Source organism: Rhinopithecus bieti, unplaced genomic scaffold (assembly GCF_001698545.2).
Source record: "Rhinopithecus bieti isolate Rb0 unplaced genomic scaffold, ASM169854v2 scaffold_73, whole genome shotgun sequence".
Lineage (NCBI taxonomy): Eukaryota > Metazoa > Chordata > Mammalia > Primates > Cercopithecidae > Rhinopithecus > Rhinopithecus bieti.
The window spans coordinates 761798-779878 of NW_016803103.1; the positions used below are offsets into that span (position 1 = coordinate 761798).

The following is an 18081-nucleotide window of genomic DNA, read 5'->3' on the forward strand; positions in this document are numbered from 1 at the left end:
TTTTTTTTTTTTTTTTTTTTTTTAAGAGATGGGATCTGATTATGTAGCCCAGGCTGGCTGCCAACTCTTGGGTTCAAGCAGTTCTCCACCCTCAGCCTCCTGAGTAGCTGGGATTACAGGAACATGCTACAAAGCCCTACTTCAAATATCACTTGTACATCACTTGTATTTTAAATGAGTCCTAAGTCTTTATATAACTGATCTCCATTTCAATCTCTTCTAGTACACGTTCAGCTTTCCTGTACACGTATATAATTGTATGTCATACGTTTACTAGAAATACTACCTATCAAAAATTGAATGTACTAGGCCGGGCACGGTGGCTCATGTCTGTAATCCCAGCACTTTGGGAGGCCGAGGCAGGCAGATTACTTAAGGTCAGGAGTTCGAGACCAGCCCGGCCAATATGGTGAAACCCTGCCTCTACTAAGAATACAAAAATTAGCTGGGCGTGGTGGTGCGCACCTGTAATCCCAGCTACTTGGGAGGTTGAGGCAGGAGAATTGCTTGAACCCGGGACGTGGAGGTTGCAGTGACCTGAGATTGTGCCACTGTACTCCAGACTGAGTGATAGAGTGAGACCCTGTCTCAGGAAAAAAAAAAAAAAAAAAAATTGAATTTACCATTTTACCTTAAATATCAGATCTTAAAAAAAAATCAGTTGGTAATTTCCTGGGTAGTGTAGAGCTTAGAGAGTAGTGTCATCCTATATGACTCGTGGTCAAGCATCTGTTTTTCTGTCCTGAAATTTACAAACCTCGTTAGCATCAATTTGCAATGTTAGAGCAGACATAAAAGTTAGACTATATTCTTCTTTCTTAGGAGACTGAGAAGATAATAGTGTCATTAAGTGAATTAGGGAATAAAGGGCAGGATTTGGGGGGAAACAATGGGAGAAGGGGAAAAAGGGGCTGAATCAGTTGCAGAGTTATGAGTTTTAGACTTGTTCAGTTTAAGGTGCTCTCATAAAATTTTTTTTCTCAGTGCTACTTCCCTCATTATTTAATTTCTAAACTTTTATAATAATCTATTGCTGATGTTTCTGCTTTTGCTCTTGGCTAAATACTCAGAAGAGTCTTCTTCCTAAATGAAATGCTTCATCTTATTATTCTCTCATTCATAAGTTTCATTGGCTTGTTTAATATACAGAATAAAGTTTAAATTTCTTGGACGAATAGGCCCTCTGCCATTTGCCCTAGTTTCTTTTTACAGCTTGATATTTCACTGCTCTCTATTTAACCTAAATTGGGCCATCCATTATTTCAGTAAGGCATGTTACCTTTCTTGTTCAACCTTTCCTTTTTCATTCCTGCAGGGCACAATTTTTTCAAATCTCTTGTTCTTTGTGATGTTTTCCCGACTACTCAATTTCACCCTGATTTTTCCTTTCTCAGGATAAGGAAAGATTAGGTTGGATAGGTTAGGAAAGGATGGGTTGTTAATACAGTATTGTACTTCTCAGTTACCTTTTCCTCATAGGGAGGCAGTAGGGCAAAGTGGTTAGGATTAGGCATTTAATAGCTGTGTGATTTTGAAGCATGTAATCTCTTTATGCCTTAGTTTCTTCATCTATAAAATGAGGATATTCTTGCATTCATAGAGTCGATTAGGAGGATTAAGAGAGATATGAACATAATGTCTTTAGCAGTATGTGACATATTGAAAGTGTTACAAAATTTTTTCTGTTTGTCTCTTTTTCATCCATCTCTGCCTTCTTTCTGTTTGTAAACCAAAAAGTATCTGAGACAAGTCTCAATTTAGAAGTTTATTTTGCCGAGGTTAAGGACAAACCTCAGGAGGTCCTGATGACGGGTGCCCAAGGTGGTCAGGCTACACCTTGGTTTTGTGCATTTTATGGAGGCATAAGACATCAATCAATATATATCGGATGTACATTGGTTTGGTCTGGAAAAGCAGGACAACTTGAGGAGGAAGGGGCTTCCAAGTAATAGGTGGAATCAAAGATTTGCAATTGGTTGAAAGAATTTATCTAAAGACCTGGAATCCACAGAAGGGAATGTCTGAGTTAAGATAAGGAATTATGGAGAACAAAGTTCTTATTATGCACGTGAAGTTTCCAGGTAGCAGGCTTCAGAAAGAACAGATTGTAAAAAGGTGTCAGAGTCTTAGTTAATTCTCTCCTGGATCAGAGAAAAGCCTGGAAAGGGAAAGGGATTCTTTACAGAATATAGATTTTTCCCCACAAGAGACAGCTTTGTAGGGCCATTTCAAAATATGTATAAGGGTTATACTTTCATTTCTTTCAGGGCCTGTGATCTGTCATGTGATGCAATACTGGAGTCAGGGTGGAATTTGGTGTCTTATTGCTACAAAAAGTCTTAAGATTTCTGTTTTAATGTTAATACAGGTCAGTTGTGCCTGAATTTCAAAGAGAGGCGGGTATGATGAGGCATGTCTAACCTCCCACTCCCATCATAGCCTGAAGTAGTTTTCGAGGTTAAGTTTGGAATGCCCATGGCTTAAGAGGAGGGGTCCATTCAGATAGTTTTGGGGGCTAACAATTTTATTTTAGTTTATGCCTATGCTCCACTTTTCTTAAGAGAAGCCCTACTTTTCTTATCCTTGAAATACTTGCTGCATGGTATATACATATATATANAAAATTATATATATATTTTTCTAGATTGTTATAGGAATTTGCATGTTGGTAATTGCTAAAATTTAGAAAGCTTGCAGTTACTGATGTCAAGGAGTTGACATTTTCAGTGTAGACAAGATAGTTATTGTGTATATTTACTTTGGCTTTATGTAGAAACACACAAGAAAGATGAAGTATTATTCAGTGTTAAATTAGCAGATATTTTGATAACATAATACCTACATAATTTGACCCCTTAAATAAATGGAGTCAGGCTGGGTATGGTGGCTCACTCCTGTAATCCCTGTACATTGGGAGCCTGAGGTGGGTGGATTGCCTGAGCCCAGGAGTTAGAGACCAGCTGGGGCAACATGGTCAAACCCCATCTCTACAAAACAATACAAAAATTAGCTGGGCTTGGTGGCACACGCCTTTAGTCCCAGCTACTCTGAAGGCTGAGGCAGGCAGATGGATTGAGCGCGGAAGGTTGATACTGCCGTGAGCTGTGATCACACCACTGCCAGCCTGGGTGACAGAATGAGAGCATCTCTCAAAAGAAAAGGAGTCATTTTGTGATTTTGAGACACAAGTACAAGTTAATAATGACATTTGTCAATTATTAGAGTATGTAGGTATCTAATAAATTATTAGAGTATGCGTGTGTATATATACATTTTCTAATAATTTGTTATGTATGCATCTGTATACACAGGTATTTACACATGTCTAGACTTCACAGTAGGTTGATCTGAGAATGACAGAATGATCTACTATTACTGAGTAAATTATCGTTACTATTCAGGGTTATGGTTCTTGGAAATTATATTCAGAATGGCCTAAGAGAGGTTGTTATATTCGGTGTGTTGAACTTGAGAAGGAAATTGGAAGAGTATTGGCAGAAAACTTGAGAGCCCATGTAGTTTACTTTTAAAAAGATTCTAAATACATTTGAAAAAAATTCTCTTGTTCCCTTTTCTATGAATTTCTAATTGTTTTAATTAAATTAAAAAAATTTTTTTTAATTAAAAAAGTTTAAAAAAAAAAAATTTAGGCAAGGTCTTGCTCTGTCCACACAGGCAGGGGTATGGTGGCATAGTCACAGAGCTCTGCAGCCTCAAACTGCTGGGCTCAAGCGATCCCCCCGCCACAGCTTCCCAAGTAGCTAGGACTGTAGGCATGCACCACCATGCCCAGCTAATTTTTTAATTTTTAATTTTTTGGTAGAGACTGGGTCTCGTTGTGTTCCCTAGGCTTGTCTTGAAGTTCTGGGCTCAAGTAGTCCTCCTGCCTCAGCCTCCCAAAGTGCTGGGATTACAGACGTCAGCCAAAGCACCTGGCCCCGTGAATTTTTTTTAGTTCTTTGATTATCTTAAAATACGTGATTTGTTATATCCTCTTAGTAGGTTATTAACATCTTAAGGTACTAAGGAATTTTCTATCCAGTCAAATATTTTGAAGTGTTTTGGAATGGATGCATGAAATTTTTCTGTGAAAACTTTAATTCTTTCTTTGTATTATAGTACAGTTTGGGAATTATATCCTGAGTTTTCTAGAACAGTCTTAATTTCATACTTACTGAAACTACAAGTGCATGAGATTAAGTATTTGACTTCTTATGGCTGCCATGAAAGTAATGCTTGTTGCAAAATAATTCAGATGGTACAGAAGTAAATAAAATAAGTAGTAAAAGTTAATTTTTTTGTTTTTCTGATACTCCCCTTCAAAGACATATATTATCTATAGGTTTCCTCTTCACTGACTGTCTACATTACCTTCTTTTCTCACATTTTATTTCTTAATTTTCTCCTTCTGCATTCTGTATTTATTGTTCAAACTATTATGTCATTGAGTATTATTTCTAGATCTTGTAGGTGTGTTTCAGTCTTTATTATTCTTTTTTCTTTTGTCTCCTGTGTGTATTTTCACATAGCCTGTTTTCAGTCTCACTAATTCTTTCTTCTGCTTAATTTTGCTGTTGAGAGGTTCTGATGCATTCTTCAGTATGTTAATTCTAATCAGTGGTTGGCAGTAAGTTTTTTCGGCCTCCTTCACAATTGGGGCTTCACTCTATTACTGGTTTTAAGTGTCGAGCTTAGTAACAGTCTCCCGTCTTACGTGACCATTTTGAGTTCTCTTTATTCCTTATCTGCCAGGTTTTGCATCTTTTGCATGGTGACGTGTCTTACTCAATCTGGCTAATGCTTTGAGCCTGGTTAAAATTTTTCTCTTTTTTACGTTATTGCTAGTATTTCTTGTCCTCCCCCATCCTCAATGTTTTATCTAGTCAGCCTTTATTAGAAGTATAAATCCTTTTTTCTTTTATTGGAAATCTAAAAGCTTCACAATATGCCTTTTTTTTTTTTGTTTTTTTTTTTAGAGATGGATCTGATTATGTAGCCCCAAGGCTGCTGCCAACTCTTGGGTTACGAGATGCAGTTCTCTCACCCTCAGCCTCCTGAGTTAGTCTGCGATTCCACCGGAAAATGCTATCAAAGCCCTACACTTCAACTATCCACTTGCCTACATCACCTTGCTTTTAAATGAGTCCTAAGTCTTTATAACGCACAAGATCTCCAATTTCATCCTTCTAGTAATACGTTCAGACTCTTTCCTGTACATACGTATATAATTGTATGTCATACGTTTACTAGAAATTACGTACCTATCAATCACCTGAAAATTGATATGTCTAGGCCGCGCACCTCGTGAGGCTCATTCTGTAATCCCAGCACTTCTTTGGGAGGTCCCGAGGCACGCAGATATCTTAGAGTCAGGAAGTTCGAGACCAGCCGGCCAATATGGTGAATACCCTGCCTCTACTTAAGAATACAAAAATTAGCTGGGCGTGGTGGTGCGCACCTGTTCCATCCCAGCACTTGGGAGGTTGAGGCAGGAGAATTGCTTATCTGAACCCGTGGAGCCGGAACGCTTTGAGGTGTCATGTGACTGAGATTGTGGCCACTGTTAGCTGGGCCGAGACTGAGGATAGAAGTGAGACCTGTCTCAGAAAAAAAAAAAGAAAATGAATGTTACCATTTGTACCTTAAATATGCAGATCTTAAAAAACATAGTTGGGTAATTTCCGGGTAGTTGTGTAGAGCTTAGAGAGTAGTGTTCATCTCTATCCGGGACTCGCATCTCGTTTTTCTGTCCTGCGAATTTACAACCAATCGTTAGCATCAATTTGCAATGTTATGAAGCAGACATAAGTTAGACTATATTACTTCTTCCTTTAGGAGACTACGAAGATAATAAGTGTCATATAAGTGAATTAGAGCGAATAAAGCTGACACAGGATTTGGGGGAACCATGCGGAGAAGGGAAAAAGGGCTGAATCAGTTGCGAGATTATGAGTTTTTTAGACTTGTTCAGTTTAAGGTGCTCTTAAAATTTTTTTTCTCAGTGCTACTTCCCCTCATTATTTAATTTAATTTTATAATAATCATGCTGATGTTTTCCTGTTTTGCCTCTTGGCTAAATACTGCAGAAGAGTCTTCTTCCTAATGAAATGCTCATCTTATTATGTCCTCATTCATAAGTTTCATTGGCTTGTAATATACAGAATAAAGTTACATTTCTGGACGAATAGGCCCTCTGCCATTTGCCCTAGCTTTCTTTTTAACGCTCTGATATTTCACCACTGCTCTCTATTTACACCTAATTGGCCATCCATTATTTCAGTAAGGCATGTTAACCATTTCTGTTCAACCTTTCCTTTTTTCATTCCTGCAGGGCACACTTTTTTTCAAATCTCTTGTTCTTTGTGATGTTTTTTCCCGCTGACTCAATTTCACCTGATTTTTCCTTTCTCAGGATAAGAAAGATTAGGTTGGATAGGTTAGTGAGGATGGTTGTTATACAGGTCATGTACTTCATCAGTTACCTTTCTCATAGGGAGCAGTAGGGCATAGTGTTAGCTTAGGCATTTAATAGCTGTGTGATTTTGAAGCATGTAATCTCTTTATGCTTAGTTCTTCATCTATAAATGAGGAATTCTTGCATCTAGAGTCGATTAGGAGGATTAAAGAGAGATATGAGCATAATGTTTTAGCAGTATGTGACATAATTGAAAGTGTTACAAATTTTTCTTGTTGTCCTCTTTTTCATCCATCTCTGCCTTCTTTCTGTTTGTCAACCAAAAAGTATCGGCAATCTCATTTTAGCAGTTTATTTTCGAGGTTAAGGACAACCGTCAGGGGTCCTGTGACGGGTGCCCAAGGGTGGTCAGGCTGACACCTTGGTTTTGTCTCTTTCGCCCGCATAAGACATCAATCCTTCGGATGTACATTGGTTTGGCTCGCGCGCCGCCCACTTGAGGAGGAGGCATCCAAGTAATCAGGTGGATCAAGATTTGCAATTGGTTGAAGAATTTACTTCTAAAGACCTGGATCCCAGAAGGGAATGTTTGTCGTAAGGATATCGGAGAACACAATCCATATTATGCAACGCTGATTTCCAGTCAGCAGTCTTTCAGAGTACGAAAACTTTATTTATTTTATATCATAAAAGGTGTCTCTCTCCTCGCTCGCGCCAGCGCTGCAAGCGCGCGCGGATTCTTACACATATACCCCTACCGATTTTTTCCCACCAAGAGACAGCTTTGGTAGGGCCATTTCAACATATGTAAATAGTAGGGGTTATACTTCTCAAATTCTTTCAGGCCTGTGACTGTCATGTGATTCGGCAATACTGCGTTTCTGGGTGGAATAGTGGTGTCTTATTGTACAAAACGTCTTAGCTTCTCTGTTTTATGTAATCACAAGAGATCAGTTCTGCCTGAATTCTCAAGAGAGGCGCGGTATTAAAAAGATTTCCCGAGGCAATGCTCTCACACCTCCCACTTCCCCAATCATATGCGCCTGAAGTAGGTTTTCCGTAAGGTAAGTTTGGAATGCCCATGCAGCGTTAAGAGTGATCCCATTCAGATAGTTTTGGGGAGCTAACAATTTCATTTTTAGTTTCATGCTATGCTCCATTTCTAGAGAAGCCTACTTTCTTATCCCTTGAACATACTTGCTGCATGGATATTACATATTATATACGTATATATATATATATATATATATATATATATATACACACACACACACACACACACACACATGTGCTCAGTAAAGGGAACTGCTATTTCTTTTTTCTTTGTGATGTATATAATCACTGATTAACTCCTTTTTTTTTTTTGTTTTGAGATGGAGTCTCTGTCACCCAGGCAGGAGTACAGTGGCACGATCTTGGCTCACTGTAACCTCCACCTCCCTGGTTCGAGCGATTCCCCTGTCTCAGCCTCCTGAGTAGCTGGAATTACAGGTGCACAGTACCACGCCCGGCTAATTTTTTTGAAGTTTTAGTAGAGACAGGGTTACACCATGTTGGCCACACTGGTCTCGAACTCCTGACCTCAGGCAATCCACCGGCCTCCCAAAGTGCTGGGATTATAGGCATGAACCACCATGCCTGGCCTGATTAACTCTTAAATTACTAACTTTTTAATGTATACGTAGGTTTTGTTATTTGAGTAAATAGATAAAATACTTAGATAAAGATATCTTCTATTTTACTACTTTTTTTTTTTTTCCTGAGGTGCCTAACACATACTTTACTTTGCTCGGACATCTGTTGCTGAGGGGAGTTGTATACAAGAAAACAAAGTGCAGTTAAATGGATCTGTTCAATAACCCAATTCCCCCCAGTGAATTCTGGTAAAAATTAGATGGTGGAATGTGGTTTAGACTAGGGTAGTTCTGTATTTACTTTTTTTTTCCCTCCCTGAATTTCTGCCTATTTCACCTTCTAAATCTTCGAGTGGATCTCAGTTTCAATTCTGTTGTTTAAAAATGGGAGAGGGAGGTGGCAATCTGATACACACCCACCAATATGAAGGAAAGGAATGTCATAGGTAGCAATAAAGAACAAATTTTTCCTAACATGTTTTGCTATTTCTCTGATAGATGTTCTGGCATAGCTTAATAGTTTGATCGTTCTGTGGCTGGAGCAATATCATGGGTCGGGGGCTATGTGGGTGAAAAGAAGGCAGAGGAGAGATGGCTAATGGTTGAGTCATATGGGAAAATGGCTCTGGTCCTTTTACTACGTAGCATGGGTCTCAGAGATTAGAAGAGAAGAGATTAGGAAAGCACACAGAAGTGTTCACAGTGAGTACAGTGATCTCCTTTATTATTAAAATGGGCCCAATGAATGTTCAGCTTTTAGTCATTCAGGTTAGTTATATATTCCTTTTGAGATGATCAAGTGAAAATAATACAAGGGAGGGTCATTTCTTTTTCCTTTTTCCAGCCTATCATAACCCCTTATTTCTACTCTTGATAGGAGAGAAGGTGGAAGCAGCCTCCCTTGTGGACTAAAGTTGATGTGTGAAGAGATTGGTGTTATACATTCCTCTTTATTTAAGCATGCTTGATATCTATATATATATGTGTGTGTGTGTGTGTATATATATATATATTTATGACTAAAGTTAAGGTTTTAAATACTGCTCTTAAGGTAGAGTTGAGTCAGATTTCTATTTTTACCATGAAACTTAGTGAATGTGTTTTCCCTGGCTCTCTCTTGTGCTCTCCAAGTGTACCTTTGAGTAAATGACTTTATTTAGCTTTCTGACTTTGAAGTGTGCAGTGTTACTCTCAGAGATTCTTTATTGCATCTGGCAGTTATCATTGTACTTGCTACTGGAGAGGATAGAGGTGAATGTTCCTAAGAACCTTGTAGCAGTTCATTTCTAAGCCCTTTTGGTGACCAGAGTTGACAGGTGAGTCTTGGTTCTTTTCTGCTTGCGAAGTTTGGTGCCACAGGGTTGAGCATAAAGTACATCACCTCTTAGTTTCACTGTTCATTTTCTCCTTCTTCAGCTCTTTCCTGCATCTTAACTTCTTGCTCTGTAATTTTAGACAAGGACTTGAATGATTTAGTTACTTGTTTTCAGTTTTATTCTCAATTTTATTCACACTATTGTGAATCTGGGAGTTGATGGTTTTCTAGTTTTGGTTGACTAGCCCTATGAGGGACAGGGAGAAAAGTGTGCAACATGAACTCATGATCTGTCAGTATGAAAGTAATGGTCTATTTACATGCAGTGTTTGCCACACATTTTTCCTCTGTTAGGAACTTTTGTAAGGAAATGACATTCTTGCTTGTTTCATGAGGAGCAAATGGCAGTATTTTCAGAAATAGCTATGTGGTCCCCAAGAGAAAACATTCTTTGGCCATGAAATATACTTACCAGACATTTTGGAAAAAGTTGCAACCTAAATAAGATATAACTGTAATGTGTTTGGTGTTAAAAATTATCTTAAAATATTTTAGCTAGTATTTTGAGAACAGAGTTTCTTTTATTAGTAATTAAAGCTTTCAATGAATGAAAACTGTGTAATAGTCCACAGTGATGCCTACTGGTTAAAAGCAGATGATGAATTCAAAACTAATGGAAGTAATTTCAGTCTTAATTGTAAATATTATAATTATTCTTATTTGGCTTTATTTTTATTTAATTTGATTGGGGCATGATTTGAATGGAAACTCACTTTTATTTGATACGACTAAAATGTAATTGAAATGAAAACAAGTTCAAATCATTGAAAGGATTAATTTCTAATTATAGTGTATACACTGTCAAAGTTTCCTAACCATGATTAAGAAAGAAGTGTTTACGTGTTTGGTAATGTTTGGTTTATAGTATATATTCCTGTGAGTACCATGATTAATGCTCATTTTTTGAGCACACAAAAATTTCAGGTTTTTAAAATAAATTTTGTTTAGGCAAATAAGGTTATTTAGTTTGTTTTTCTTTTGAATAATAAATACATGTAGTTTGCAGGGAAGCTTTATTCACTTTTTTTTTTTTTTTACAAAAATTTGAAAACTCATCCTTTTCATTTAATCCCATTTTGCTGCTAATAATTTTTTAAAAATAGAGTAAAAATAACTTGTTCTTTCTTTTGCTTTAAAATGTTTGTCATCTCACATATGCCAGATTTATTGGACTGCAGTAGTTTTAGTGCATTTTGGCTGGAATGTTTATTATGACATCACCATAATCTATATACAGTATGTGATTTCAGATGGTTTCAGTGTTAAATATTTTCATAATTATGCTAGTTTTGGCAGTTCACTTGGAACTTTTTCACATCTCTTTAATGAACATGTTTTACTTCTGGGCTTTTGAGACAACCATATGTTTCAAAAATTAATAATGTGCTTTCAATGTTAATGTTGTGCAGAAGTGTGTGACTGTAGACATTTTTAAGGATTTAAGTTGAACTAAAAGTAATTACAGTAAGGCTTTATTCACGGTAGTAGTCTTTTAGTATTTAAGACCGTAACATCCCCCAAATGACAGAAGGTATCTTTATGAAGATTGAATAGTAAAGTTATTTTGTGGAATGAAACCTGTGGTGTTTGTTTTTCATTAACTTAAAATGAACATAAGTTTGTGAGAAAATTTTCACTGTTGTTTATGGTTGCAAATCTTTTTGTTTGTATGAAGTTTCAAACAAACTTTTTTCTAATGTGTCACTACCATCTGAAGCCATGCTATTTTGTAAAACATCGTTTATTGTATGTTTCTCTTAGTGTGATAGTGAATAAAAATTTTCTTAAAGAGGTCTTATTATCGTTCTTATTTGCCTCTAGTACCCTGTTAGTTTGGCAAACTAGTGATGATTATTCATCACTATAAAATAGTGTTATTATTGATTAATGAATTCATGGTGCACAGTGCATTCTCAGCTACCCTTTGTAAAATTGGTATCTTTGATCTCTCACTCCACATATGCATTTTTACTTCAAGCAAAAATGTATTCTTTTATCCTCAAAAAAGGAATAAGAAGTTAGTTGCCAGATGATTTTCCCTCATGTTACTACTCCACCTATTTTCTCTTTGTAATGCCTATCTTCGTGAAAGAGCAGTTTATTTTTATTGACCCCACTGTAATTTCTCATTCACTCTGAGCTACTCATTTACTGCTCCCAATTCTCTCTCTCTGTGGGAACTGCTAAATCTCCTTTCTAATAGGTTAGTGGCAGCCTCCTCCTAATTACCAAATCCTAAAACAGGCCAACTAGAATGAGGACTGAGAATATCTCTATAGTTGTTAACATTACCCCATTTTTATTGAAAGATCTGTGCCTTTAACTTCTTCCATTTTAGATACTGTATACTCTGGCCTTATTTGACTAATCATCATTCTTTATATGTGCTACATATGTTGATACTGTTTTGCTTTTGCTTATGGTTCCTCCCTCCACACCTCATTTAGCCCCCATCTAAACCTAAAACATTTCTACATTTAATTTTGAATGGCCTGATCTTTCTAGTTCTTCCAAACAGAATGACTCTTTTTATGCTCCTTATTACTTAAAAACAAACAAAAGTATTGCTGTTGTAGAATTAGTTATATTAGTTATATATGTGTTATATATGTGTTTGATAGATTCTGAAGTCCCTAAGGACAGGATACAAAGATAAATATATCTAATTTATCCTTGTAAATCCAGCAATTGGCATGTAAGAGCATTATATAAATGTTGAATCAGGGCAGGAAAAAAGTACTCATTTGCAGTTATAAATAAAGGGATAAATTTCAAAAATACGTATAATTTATTTGTTTCTGTTACTCATATTGAAACCCAGTTAAAACTTATACCTAACATGAATGATAATTTAGTATACATTGTTTAGTAGGATGGAGAGGATTATAAGGGTGATTAAGATTAATCATTAAAGATGACCAAGATAGCTTGGATTGAAAATAGTGTTTTAATATATGAACAACAAATAGGGGAAAAATTAAGAACCTTTTTATTTATTTTGCACTTACATAGAGATGGATGTTGTATAAAAGCTTTCATTAAGTAATTTTTTCTTTTGCTAGAGCCATAAATAAGAATTCTTTGGAGACTGTCAAGTAGTTTGTTTTGATATCAGCTAAAGAAAGAAGAATTTATAGTTTTAAACTACTAGTTATTAATATTTTTAAATGCTGTTTGAGAATGCAAATTATGAAAATTGGTTATGTAGTTTTTAGAGCTAAAAATAAAATTATGTTGATCTTTCTCCTGTAGCTACCATAAACTGCATATATTAAAATTTTTTTTCTTAATTATTGAATATGATTGATGGTTTTCTTTTTCTTTCTTTAAAATAAAAATAGGATGACCATGAAAGCTGTGGTTCTAATTCAACAAACCGTAGTACTACTGAGAACACAAAATCATCAATCAAACCTCGGAGAATTCAGCAGGCTGCTCCTACAGATCCTGACTTACCACCAGGTAACTTCTAACGGGATCGATAAAATCAAATTTCAATTTTTGGCCGGGCATAGTGGCTCATGCCTGTAATCCCAGTGCTTTGGGAGGCCAAGGTGGGTGGATCACTTGAGGTCAGGAGTTCAAGACCAGCCTGGCCAACATGGTGAAACCCTGTCTCTACTAAAAATACAAAAATTAGCCGGGCGTGGTGGCATGCACCTGTAATCTCAGCTACTCCGGAGACTGAGACAGGAGAATCACTTGAACCCGGGAGGCAGGGGTTGCAGTGAGCCGAGATCGTGCCACTGCATTCCAGCCTGGGTGACAGAGTGAGACTCTGTCTCAAAAAAAAAAAAAAAAAAATTGATCATTGTTTTAGTCCTTTGTAGAATATATATTTTTAGTATCATAAAACTTTTAAGCTGTATGTGCATGTGTACTTGCGTGTGACTTCAGAACAAATTGGGTCCAGAGCCTTCACAAATGGGTTTCATTCAAATTTTGATCCTCTTTTGCAGTAAGTTGTTCTTTGAGTTTCTTTCTTACAGTTTAAGCAAAAGACTAACAGTCTCTTTGTTCCCCTTGTGTCTTGATAACAGAGAAAAGACACTAGATTATTCTGAGTTTCTGGAAGCGCTAAAATTCACTAATGGAATTGCAGAATTTTGTAACTGAAACAGACCTTATATATCATCTCTTTTATTTCCTGAAGTTTTTATTTAGGTGGGATAGTAGTGGGTTGCATGAAACAGTTTCTTCGTAAACATTTAAAGAAAAAAACTGATCATCACATGTCAGCTCTGTGGCCAAGATGCATTGCTGCCTTTTTACAGTTAGGAGTTGTTTATCAGTCACTTCTGTTTTGATTTTATTTATTAGTGACTCCTATTTTTGTGAGATATATTAGACATTGATATATAGTTGTTTTCTGTGCCGAAGTTTTATAAGCTTTCTGCTACTCTCATTACTTTTTGGCAGTCTTTTGGCACCATTTACTTGTAAAAGGCTAGAATTAGGTATATCATTTTATAGACCCCTTCCTTCAAATACAAGTCCTAAGTTACATTTGAATTGAACACTGTTAACTAGTCTATAGTGACATTAGTACTGATGCTTTGTGTTCTTCAGAACTCTATTTAACAGGCCTTTGTTATCCATCTGGCTTCTGGATAGATTAATTGTTATAAGCTGGAAAAGGTGTCAGAAGATGTTTTACTTCTAAATGTTTCTATTTGTGCTTAGAGTTGTGTGATGGTTCCAGAATTTTTAAAACTTTTTCTTAATAACTCCTTGCGAAAATCCTGAGAAATTAAATTATGAATTAAACTGTAAATGTTCTTTTTAAATGGGCAATCCTTTTGTCCCTCCAAATTTATGATTACATATTTTCTGAAGAGTTCTATAGCAGCTTGTGTATAGAAGCATTGGGGTCTCTCTCTCTCAATGTCCTGGCAAAGAATAATCAATTGTTGGTTTAATTGTTGGCTTGTTCTGTATTTTGTTTTTCCTAAGAAAACACAAAAAAATTAAAGCTGTTGTCAATTGTTGATTTCATAGTAACCTTCTATGGGGTAACCTGCATGTACTCAAAATAGGTCCCAGACTTTTAATGATTCTTTATTGTCTGTATTAGAATTTAGACTATTATTCAGAATTGGGACAATTGGCCTATTTTTGTGGCACAAAACATGAAATCATCAATATAACATAAAACATTCTTTTTTTTTTTTTTTTTTTTTTGAGACCCAGTCTCACTCTGTGGCCCAGGCTGGAGTGCAGTGGTGTGATCTCAGCTCTCTGCAACCTCTGCCTCCCGGGTTCAAGCAATTCTTCTGCGTCAGCCTCCCAAGTAGCTGCACCACCATGCCCGGCTAATTTTTGTAGAGACGGGGTTTCACCATGTTGGCCAGGCTGTTCTTGAACTCCTGGCCTCACGTGATCCACCCGCCTAGGCCTCCCAAAGTGCTGGGATTACAGATGTGACCCACCACGCCCGTCCTAAAACATCCTGTTTTTAGTAGCATTTAACAGAATTGTGTTCTACCTGAACTACTTGAGGTAGTTTTTAGATTAGCATGTGCTTTTCTACCTTTACCTAACAGGAGGCCTCATAGTCTCTTTTATGCTGACATAAATCACAGTTAAGAAGTAACTGAAGCTGTTGGCCAGTTACTGGGTGGCAGAGCAGCTAAACTTAATTTTGGCAAAAGTAACAAAAAAAGGGATAATTTGAGAATCCAGTTGGATAATAGTAAATCATGTCATTATTTAAAGGTTAACTCGTATGGTTATTTGAGGAGTCTTTTCAGGCAACCTTATCCTTCTTGGGAATTATATTAATTACAGTTCTTTCATGGTAGAGATAAATTCCTGCTTTTGAAATTTTCTGGGGAGGTTATTTCTCCCAGCATCTGTGTTTACAGTTTTGCAGTTTGGGCATTTGTATAAATCCAGAGATGATTTTTGAGAAGTTTTCGTGTTGGCAATAGACAGTTGTTTTAATCTTTTGAAGAATAGGTGGTTCTCTATTAGGAAAAGAATATAACATCCAGCATCCGCTTGGCAATCTCTATTCTTGGCATCTAGAATAGTCTTTTTCAAACCAAGGATCCTGACCAGTTAGTTTATTGTTAAAACACTTTAGTGGGTCATGGCAAGCATTTAAAACTATATGGCATTGAATAGAAAGACACATAGCATGTTTGCTTATATTAAAACTTAGTAATATTTCAAGAAAGTATATGAATGTATGTACTTGTGCTGGGTTACAATGTAATATTTCTTACTGGGCGAGGGTTAAAAGAGTTTGGATCTGACTGATTTGAAGCAAACATTTTCTTTCAGTTAATGTTATATAGGCCAAGAACTTTACTGTTAATAACAGCTTATTAATATTGTCATTAATAACTGTTTATTAGTAACAGTAAAGTTTTAAATTGTGGGCTTAGTACCTCCTGTAAGACATGCTGACAGTTTCTACTTAGAGAGTTTAAGTGTATTGCATTCATTCATTCATTCATGCATGCATGCATGCTTCTTCAGTGCCTTCTTGCATTTTATTTCAGTGTAAAGTGAGACCACTCTAAACTGGATACCTGGGTTACTCAGTTCTGTACTCTCTGAATTATATACCCTTCACTTTTATTGAAGTACCTTATAAAAAGCTGCAGTTGGTGGGCTGTTTCTACATGTCTCTAAAATGGCTTTAAAGGACATTTTAATTTTGAAAATTTAAGTTATTTTAATTTTTTAAAAGTTTAAAGTCATTTAGTTTTTTTCATCATCTCTTAATTAACTGTTATTTTTTTCGAAGTAGTTACTCGTTTAAAAAAAAAATCCCTACTTTTTTTGCCTGCTAGAGGAAGCTCAGAGACAAATTTTATGTTCCATTGTATAGCTTCAGCTGTCTTGGTATTGTCATATAATTATCTCTTTCCTTTTCCTTTCTTTTTCTCAGTGTGTGTGTGTGTCTGTGTGTGTGTGTGTGTGTACAATGGTAAATCATTTTGTTATTTAACGGTTAAGTCATACGGTTATTTGAGGACTAATTTTTGGCAGCCATATCCTGCTTCGGAATCATATTACAGTTCTTTCATGGTAGAGATAATTTCTCTACCACACACTTTAATAGAAATATTTAGGGTACAGTTAAACTAAAATCTGTGTTGCCCACTGGGTGAGAAGATATGACTTAGGCTTTTTTTTTCTTTTCCCGAGATGAAGTCTCACTCTGTCGCACAGGCTAGAGTGTACTGGCATGATCTTGGATCACTGGAACCTCCGCCCACCAGGTTCAAGAGATTTTCCTGCCTCAGCCTCCCGAGTAGCTGGGATTCCAAGCGTCTGCCACCATTCCCAGCTAATTTTTGTATTGTTATTAGAGATGGGGTTTCACCATGTTGGCCAGGCTGGTCTCAAACTCCTGACCTCCGGTGATCTGCCCACCTCGACCTCCCAAAGTGCTGGGATTACAAGTGTGAGGCACTCTGCCTGACTGTGACTTAGTCATCTTTGATTGTCATCATCTAGCACAGAGGTTAGCAAACATTTTCTGTAAAGGGTCAGTCAGTAAATATTTTAGGCTTAGCAAGTGATATGTGCTGTCACAGCTGTCTCTTCTCATGTAGCATGAAACTAGCTATAGATGATTAATAAAATTATGAATGTGGCTGTGTTCCAATAAAACTTTATTTATAAAACCAGATGGCACAGGCCTTCTTTTGCTGGCCCCTAATCTACAGCGACATCTGGTTCGTAATAGTCATTTACATGTCTGAACCATACAAAATCATGCAGAATTTTCCTCAGGCTTGCATAATTAGATTTATGGTCACTGAAATTTGGAATAAGAAGTTATCTCAAGTTATCTGGTATAGTGGTCAGTCATTTCTAGGTCATGGATCATTGGAAATCTGTTAAAAAAAAAGTGCCACATATGCACATTGAAAATTTGCTTATAACTTCACATACTTGCTGAAGTCTATCCATAGGCCCATGTAAGCCTTTGATCTAGCCTACTTTGTGAATGAGAAAATGAAAATTCAGATATTTTGGTGTACATGGAGAGACATTACTAAATTAATAGTCATTTACTTAGATTTTTCTATTTCCAGTAGAAAATATTGAATATGAAATAGAGAACATAGTTTGTGTTTGTGTGTATGTGCTTAAATGCTTGCTACCTTGGCCTTTTAGGGCTTGGTTTCTGAAAATACTATTGAAGAGAGTTAAGTAATAGTTGGAAGATACGTTAAATAATTTAAGAATATTCCAACTGTTCAAGAACCTGAGTCAAAATTGATAGTTAATTGTTATAGGAGATACCACAAACATTTCCTGTTTGCCTTTTTTTTTTAAAAAAAAACAACAGTGACAAATTATACAGGTTAAGGTAATGTTAGCTGGTAGACAAAGTAACCTCTAATTTTTAGCGGCTTATCACAACAGAAGTTTTATTTTTTTATGTACCGGTTCAAAGCAGTGTTCTACCAGGAATCCAAGCTTCATTCATTCATTCATTCATTCATTCATTCATTCATTCATTGATTTATTTGAGGTGGAGTCTCACTCTGTCACCCAGGCTGGAGTGCAGTGGTGTGATCTTGGCTCACTGCAACCTCTGCCTCCCAGGTTGAGGTGATTCTCCTGCCTTAGCCTCATGAGTAATTGGGACTACCAGTGTGTGTCACTGCTCCTGGCTAATTTTTGTATTTTTA

At 36.5% G+C, this 18081-nt stretch overlaps 1 protein-coding gene across 1 annotated transcript in view; it reads left to right on the top strand.

The window, feature by feature from the left end:
- LOC108542214 (vacuolar protein sorting-associated protein 13B-like) overlaps window positions 1–18081 on the top strand; it is a 441791-nt gene that overhangs the window by 64158 nt on the left and 359552 nt on the right. The window contains exon 4 of the mRNA XM_017892173.1: window positions 12766–12886. Coding sequence (XP_017747662.1) covers window positions 12766–12886 — 121 coding nt within the window. The remainder of the gene's footprint in view (window positions 1–12765; window positions 12887–18081) is intronic.